This window comes from Quercus robur, chromosome 8 (assembly GCF_932294415.1).
Source record: "Quercus robur chromosome 8, dhQueRobu3.1, whole genome shotgun sequence".
Lineage (NCBI taxonomy): Eukaryota > Viridiplantae > Streptophyta > Magnoliopsida > Fagales > Fagaceae > Quercus > Quercus robur.
This window is the reverse complement of record NC_065541.1, coordinates 23,461,738-23,470,729: the sequence shown is the minus strand read 5'-3', so window position 1 is coordinate 23,470,729 and position 8,992 is coordinate 23,461,738. Positions and strand designations below refer to the sequence as shown.

Below are 8,992 nucleotides of genomic sequence, written 5' to 3'. Positions count from 1 at the left end.
GAGTCTTGATTTTGCAATAAGCACCAAACTTGCTTGCCTACCATAGCATCATTGAACTTTTGGAGCTCCCAAAAACCCATGCCACCAAGAGATTTAGGCCTACACATTGTACTCCATTTAACCCAATGAATGCGACTTCTAGGTATCACTTCTAAATTATTAGAGCTACCTATCTAATTTAATAACTCTACCAACTGGCATTAACATCGTTTCTTCTATTTCTTTCTTCTTCTATTTTTCCCTAGCCCGTGAGAAAACCTGATAGCTTCATATTTTTCACACAATCGACAATAACGAGATATCTTTCTTCCTCCATTTTATATTTCTTTCTACCTCAATTTCATTTGATGTTTGAATATTTGATAGTAACCAAACAGAAAAATTTAAATTCCAGAAAAGGAAAAAAAAATGTTTCATGTTGAGTGTTGATGTTGATGACACTGGAAGCCGACGCATACATACTCAACCAAACCACCGCAACCCATACTCCTAGATTGACCCTCTTTTGTCTTGTTGTCATTTGGAACATTGCATTATTGAGAGGGAAAAATTGATTTTGCACGTATTGGGTTCTTCTTTGGTGGGTTTCGATGGACAAAATGGGCTTTTGCCCTTTTCGGGCAAATTAATTAGCCTTTTTCCCTTCTTTCCAAACTAAATAGGGAAATGCCCCTCTTTTGAAAATCGAGTTTTTCAAAATCGATTTAAGCCCTATAGTGACGTTTTCAAGGACCTATAGTGACATTTATAAGGACCTATAGTGGCATTTTATAACTTGATATCCATGAAATCGAGTTATAGGCAATTTTATTGTCTATAACTTGATTTCATGGATATCAAGTTATAAAACGTCACTATAGGTTCTTAAAACGTCACTATAGGTCCTTAAAAACGTCACTATAGGGCTCCAGAATTTTGTTTTTTTTTTTTTTTAACTCGATTTTGAGAAACTCGATTTCCAAAAGAGGGGCATTTCCCTATTTAGTTTGAGAAGAAGGGTAAAAGGCTAATTAATTTTCCCAAAAAGGGCAGAAGCCCATTTTGTTCGGGTTTCGATTACAAATTATCACAATAATAGCCATATGGTGTGAGGAGTCTAAGAGATCTGAATGGGTTAACAGACATCAGTTAAGTTATTAAACTAGACAAGTGGATGTAATTTAAAAAGGATACCTAAAGAATAATACCTAAAGTGACATTGAAAATTAGAAGCATAAGAGACAATATTAACCTAATGTCGGGAGATAGATCTTAGAAGGATAAATCTATCTTACCAACCTATTTTTCTTCCATTTCTTTCCTAATAAATTGTAGAGAATTTCTTCCCACACACCCTCTTTTCCTTCTTTATTTTTCAATCTCCTGATATCATCTATGGAAAAAGTTTATCTTCAAACTAATTTGGAGGAATCTTCTTCAAATCTGCTATGTGGTAGTTAAAAATGCCATTTATATGTAGTTTTAGTTATATGATATTTTTAATGAGTCATGTGACTCGTTTAAATGATGCATATTGATATTTTTACAAATTGTCACATAATTTGTTGGGGGAGATTATTTGTCCAAGTTTGGAGAAAAACTTTGTCCATCCTCTTTACCATACAATATCTAAATTACGATGCAGCCATTTACAAGTACCTTTTGAAAGCTTCAAAGACACGAATAAGTGGAAGTTGTGATTGACTACACAACTAGCTATTTTACAAATCACAATGCAACCATTTCTGTGTTTTTTTAAGCAACTTTTGAAAGCTTCAAAGTCGCAAATGGAAGTGGTGCAGCGATCGACTTTGCAACTAGCTAGCTGCTTACCAAAAAAAACTATACATATAATTGCCCTAAACTTCACACTAATAATGAGGCTGTACGTGGTATATATTGAAAGTTTCAGCAAAAAAAAGATGTTCCCGAATATAATATATACACCATATAGCATATATCATGTTTTTCCTAACCAAATGGCATTGATGTCGGCGCAGCATATTCTTATGTACGTTCCAACAGCGGGACAGTGGACACAGGTTGTACAGTAAGCTTTTTCCTCTCCATCTCCATCTTCACTCCACACACACTTTCTCACATAATTCAAAAGCAAATTTAATGTTTTTATAATTTTTTTCTTGTTTTCTTTAGCTAACTCAAGGTTGAGAGGGTTTGAACTTCATGTTCAGACCCTACAAAAGGGGCCATTATGTCACTAATGTTTTTTTTTCCTCTATTATTGTCGATTTGTTTTTTTTTTGGGTGGTAAATTGGAACCAACCTAATCGTGGATTCAATTTCATATAAAGATTCTACAAAACTGACATTATGATAGGAAAACTTAGTAGTTTATATTGTATTAGCAATGTAAGAATTTTTTTTTTTTTTGGGAGAAAACTTTATCAATGTAAGATTGATATTGTAAACTGAATAAATGTATACAATATTGTATACTTTTATGCAAATGTATACAATATTATACATTTTTTGTAAATATGTACAATGTTATATACATTTATCTAGTCTATAATGTAAATCTTACATTGATAATATAAATCAATAATTGTTATGTTTTAAAAAAAAATAATTACACATATGAAAATTGATATTGCACCAATCACATTTTGACATCTCAACAAGTGGTGAAAAAGTTGTATTCCTAGCATGTTCCTATATTTAATTCTTGGTCGATTAATTTTACTAAACATTGTTACTAATTTGTAGATTTTATCCTATTTGAGCTAAATCATAATGCTAGCTTTAATTTTTTTTTATTATGGATACATAATAATATTTGACTGTTTTATTAACTCTTTTTCCCCCCTCAAAAGGAATTAATCGACTTTCAATTATCATGTCACCTTGTACTATATATATATATATATATATATATAAAGTTATGATTTGTGCCATAAGCTAATCACTTTTATTGTAAAAAACATTTTTTTTTTAAATTACCACTTTAACAATTTGTAATAAGAAAAAAGTTATATTAATAGAGTTATTGTATATATACTGATACATCATCTTTTTACAAGATGTTTACGTGCAAATAATAATAATAATAATAACAAAAAGGTTTTGATTCTTTCACATCTCCACTATTTTACATTCATTTATATGTTTTAAAATGTTAACATTAATTTCCATATCAATTGTGAGATATGTATGTGAAATAGAGGATAGGAACAACTGTAAAACAGTATTTTTCCATAACAAAAACTTCATTAATTTTCTAGTAGGTGAGAGGAGTCTAGCCGGAAGTCCCATTTTCAGCATTAGCTCATGTGCTGTCTGTCTGAATTTTTGGAAATGGTATCGCTGACTAGCAAATTTAGCAAAGATGGACTATATGATACAATGAATTTAAGACACAAAAATTTGTCTAATAGTCACGAGAGACCCTTTGAATATCTATAATTAGATGAATTTTTATTGAGCCCTCACTGAGGAAGGTGGTGATCAGCGCATTTTGCACTCCACTTGCTTTTCATATTTTTCTTAGGGAAGAAAAAAAAATTTTCAAATAGTATTTAAATACAAAGGGAAACAAAAACAAGAAAAAAATGAAAAGAAAAGGAAAAAAAATAGGGCTTACTTTTTATGGATGAATAAAAAATTTAGCTTGCTTGTGGCATATGAAAATGATACCATATATGGTAACCCCCAAAACAAGAGGTATAATCAAATCATTTAATTATTAAATAATGGTCATGTTAACGGGTATTATTAGAGCATTTATTAATAAATTATAATATGAAAATTTTGACATCACTTTCATGAAAAATATAAAATATTATTAACAAAATTAATTACTTTATCATTTTTTCATAAAATATTTCTAAAAATAGTTCATAAATCAAGACCCTTAACTCCTTAAGCATTGGTTAACGTTAACATGTCTCATTAATAAATGTTGATGTAATGAACAACAACACACACACACACGGGTTTATCTTGGTTGGACTTGGAAGTTGGAAGAGTAATGCAAATGAAGTCGGTGGTACGTCACGGACTTAAAGGAGAAACATGTGATAATAATCATATATATGTGCCATTGGTCAACTGTGATTTGCAACCTCCTTTCAGATTTGTTTATTATACATACTCTAAAAATTCTAAGATTGACGAAGGAAATTGGGGTACGTATCTCAATTTTAATTATGATCCTCTTCCAGGATCTAGCTTTGGGTAACGTGACCCAGCGGTGAGTTTGACGCGTTTCTCGCCGGGAAAAAAGATCATCGATCCTAGCCTACACGTCTATCATGCCTCCATGGTCAAGCTTAGTAGTGGTGTTGTTATGATGGTGTCCGTTGAAAGTTGATACTTCAAGCTTTTACTACAACGTAAATGTAAGTACCACCTTGGTGCAAATTCACTGTGTTCACCATGAAGATGGTCCTTGGACTTGGAGCAATAGATAGTATCAAGTTCAACTAAATATAAATTCACTGCCATCGTCATAAAAAGACATGTATTGTACTGATCATACGGTCACCTTGAACTTGTGCATTACTCACAGTTGAATTTGTTGAAAAAGCATGCATCGTACACATACAAGACAACATTGAGTTTGTGTACATGATCAATCATATTATTACTTCATTTATAATCTCAAACTCCAGGATGATTTAGACCTTATAATTATTTACGATAATTTGATTGGGTTTTGGAAAATTGTGCCCTTAGTTTTTAGGGAATTCATGGCCTTATTTTACCTTGAGGAAGAGGAAAGAGGAAAAAAGAAAAAGAAAATCAAAGCGTCGTCATTTTCATGTTCCAATTGTTTTTGTCATAACACTTGTCAATATTGAAGAGTTAATTAGGTGTTGACAGTTTGGAGAGATAGATGAGGCACAACAGGGTCGAAACAATTACTTTTGAGTACTTTTATTACAAATCAAATTCTTAGTAATATAATCTGTTTGTTCATGTAATTATGTTCTTAATTAGAGTACAAGAGTTTGATGTCGAGATCAACTGTATACGTGAAAACTCGCAAAAGTAACATCTGAGTTGACTGAAATAAATACCATGATGATATGTGTGTGTATATATATATACATACTTACAGTACTTCAAATTCTTATTAGCTTGAAAATTGAATTTAAAGCAATAGGATTCATATATAATTATTCTTAATTACAGCTGTGGCAGTAGCCTACAAGAAGTAGGTGTGCTAGATGCCAAGTTTCCGATCCAAGTTGTCAAAATTAGACTTTAATGTGGTTCGGCGAGAATCTAGAAGTAATTAACAAAGCTTAAACTCATTCAAATTTCAACACTTAGCAAGCCATTATTTAATCATAAAATTGCTTAGTCCATGGAATATTTTGTCAAAAACTTGCAGCTTATAAAACCCATCTCCCTTAGCTTACACTCTTGAACGCATGCAATCCGCAACTTCATGAGAAAATGGGTTACAGTACTAATCTCCTCAAGCTTACAACCATTCTCTCCCTTGTCCTATCTTTGCAATATCAAACAGCCTTCTCAAATGACATTGAAGACGACGAAGAATACGTAGTAGACTCCCCATTGTCCAATCTCAGATCGAGAAGCCGGTTCTTAGCAAGTGTAATAAAGAAAGGTACAGATTGTAATCCCATTACTAACAATGTATGTAATGGGGTATCGGCAAACAAAGGGAAGAGCCTTCTCTATTGCTGCAAGAAACATTGCTGTAATGTTCTTTCAGATAAGAACAACTGTGGAGGATGTGGGAAAAAGTGCCAAGAAGGACAGCATTGCTGCAATGGAAGATGTACAAACACTTTTTACAATGTGAATCACTGTGGAAAGTGTAACAAGAAGTGTAAGAATGGTGTTAAATGTGAGTATGGATATTGTGGGTATGCCTGAATGTTTTTTTAAGGTAAATTATTGTAAGATTTGGTGTTATGTATCTAACACTTTTTACGAACAATTTTTACGAATACAAGTTCATATATGTCAGCTGAATGCGCTGACATTTCTCGAGTACTTCTTTGAATGTAATGTTTATTTTCATGTTTAATAATCAACACTGCTATTTAAAATGCTGGCTTGTTTCCAATTACCAATCTGTTTCAACTCATTTCTTGACTCAAAAAGTTGGTAAATTTTAAACACAACTAAGCCAAGTGAGGATATCTCCGATCACCTTATACAAAGGCAATGTGATTGTGTATATTTTTTGTCTAATGCTATATATATGCACAGATATTAAATCTACAAAGTTTATATCTTGTGCTGCTACTGTCAACTTAAGGGTGGAGATAAGTTGTGTGTGTGTTTTTCCATGCAAATAACATTGCTGGCATATATAGGCACCAAGCATTGATTTACATGGTAATAATAACCAAATTAAGTTTGATGCCAACAACATCAATTCGTAGGCAAGAGACGCAAGATGTAATATAAATTTTATTAAATATAGTAAATATTTTCTGTTTTTATTTTTGTTTTTATTTTTATTTTTATTTTTCTTTTAATGGGGATCTACCCCCATGAAACCCTCCAAAAATTGGGTATGCCGCTATTTGTGGCAAGCACACGGAATTGGTATTTGACTATTTGTTAGTAAATAATTGACAAACTATTGATATAAAATATTGCATGATCCTTTCAAAAAAATATTGCATGATGAAATTGTGACCTAGCATTAAAAAAATGAACTATAGGGTGCAAATTGTAAAATTTATTACAATTTGGGTGATGATTAGTTAATTACAAGTTTATAATTTAGTGTGTAAAGAGCAGATATCCTAGTTTAAGATGGATTGCTATAGTTAAGTAGTTAACACAAAAATTCTACTAAGAGTCACTGGCAGCCCTACATTCACTTCAAGGTGGTCATAGGACCACCTTGACCCGATTTTTTTTTTTTATTATATATAAATTTTAAAAATCTATGATTTTTTAATCGATCCTTAAAAAATATTTGTGACCACCCTAAATTTTTTTAAGCCCAACATAATTAAATTTTGGACAATTTGGTAACAAACTTAGTTGTAAACTAAGACTATAACTCTACTCGATATATATATATATATATATTATGTGAATTTTGACAAATCCACAAATATAATACATTTTCTTCTTATATATATCCTTCATATTTGCAAAATTTCAAGAAGATCAAAGATTAATAGCTATGTCATCAATCAAATCTTTAAATTTCGAGTTTTTGTAGTCTAAAATTATTCATAAAAAATAAATTTATGGATCAAAAGTAAATAACATACGATTGACATAAAATTTAACATGTGTTTTAAGAACATAGAAATTTAAGAACATGCAATTCAACAATTAGATTTTCAAAATTGATCATGTTAATTTATTTGATGAGAGCCTTAGGGTATAATTAAGTTTGTAGTCAAATTTTTTCCTTAAAACTTTAGTCCCCTTCACAATATATTAGATCTTTACAAAAAAAAAAAAAAAAAAATCCCAAGAAAATTTTTATCTAACTAAAATTTTGATAGAAATGTAACTTGCAACATTGGTAATGAGACTATCATGCAAAATTTTCAAAATAAAAATAAAAAAATTTGTAGAAAGAAATTGTAAAACTTTATGTATTTGTGTGAGTGTGTGTGCATGTTTTTTTTGGGTCAATATATGAAGCTCTTTTTTAATTAAATTTTGTCTAATTTAAATTTCTTAATGACCACCCTAGAAAATATTCCTAGAACCACCACTGCTAAGAGTGTAATTGGGAGGAAATTTTTGTTATATGTCATTGTAGGAGTTTATTTTTGTTATATTCCTAGAGCTGCCACTGCTAAGAGTGTCAATATATGAGTTTATTTTTATTATATGTCATTGTATTTAATTTACCTAATGCATTTTTATATATATCTAAAATGGATAGATAAAAAATAGGGTAAATTTCACTAACTACCCCTGAGGTTTGGGGTAATACCAAGCAGGTCCACAACTACTCAAGACTTAACAGACGTTATTTTTTAACTCTCCCATCTCTCTCTTCTCCTCTCTGACCCAAACTTCTCCTCTCTTCTCCTCTCTGCCTCAAAGCTCTCTTCTCTCTCAAGTCTCAAATCACCAATATAACCACCGAGACATAATCGGCGAGACCCACAGCAGAAAGTTGCAAAATGGGCTTTTTCTTCTTGATTTTTTTTTTCCGATATGCCGCTCCGTGAGCAAGGAGTGCCACGTATGAGCTGCCTCTGACTCGCCGATCCAGTCAGTGATGTCACTTTTTGCCAGGGATGTGGGCACAGGCAGGTGATCTAACTTTCTTTAGCAGCTTCAGTGGAGTTCGAATCTCGGTGGTGAATCTCGGTTGCAAGGTTTGATTTGGTATTTTCTGCGTGGGTTGGATCTTTTTTGAGTTGGTGATGGTGGTTTTTTGTTTGTGGGTCTCATTGATTATGGGTTTGGGTTTGAGAAGAGGTGGGTTTTGTTGAATTTTCTGGTGTTTCTGGGGTGGGGTTTGTGAACCTTGAGTTTGGGTTTGTGGGTATTTTCTGTGTATGGGAACTGTGGTTTGTGGGTATTTTCTATGTATGTGAACCTTGAGTTGTTTGGGCAAGCATTCTTCAAGGGACGATGACACTGATCTTGTGGTGGGGCCATCTCATGGTGTCGATAATGACAAATTTGGTTTCAACGGTGGTGGTGCGTGGGTTTAGTGGTTTGGGTGGCTGAACTTGGTTTGGTTTGGCCGTGGGTTTTTGAATTGGTTTGATTTGGGTGGCTGTGACTGTAAATCTTTGGTGGTTGGGCTCTTATTTATGGTTTTGGTTTGTGGTGGTGGGATTTGTGACGATGGCGGTGAGGCGGTGGTTTTGGTCTCAACGAGTGGTGCTTGGGGCTATACACCAATCGGTTTTGGTGGTTGGGTGTATTGCCGTCTAAGTTTTGGTGGTGGTCACGGTGGTGGTTTGGGTCAGGAAGGAGAAGAGAAAGAAGGGAGTTAAAAAATAACGTCTGTTAACTCTATTTAGAGATTAAGTTGTACTTTGGACCAAATTGGTTAGTTTTGAGAAGTTGTGGACCT

At 32.7% G+C, this 8,992-nt stretch overlaps 1 protein-coding gene across 1 annotated transcript; it reads left to right on the top strand.

The window, feature by feature from the left end:
- Positions 1-5,378: 5,378 nt before the first annotated feature.
- On the top strand, positions 5,379-5,967 carry LOC126693941 (protein GRIM REAPER). The gene has a single exon (XM_050389995.1). The coding sequence runs from the start codon at positions 5,401-5,403 to the stop codon at positions 5,845-5,847; it is 447 nt and encodes a 148-aa protein (XP_050245952.1). The 5' UTR covers positions 5,379-5,400; the 3' UTR covers positions 5,848-5,967.
- The last annotated feature ends 3,025 nt before the right edge of the window (positions 5,968-8,992 follow it).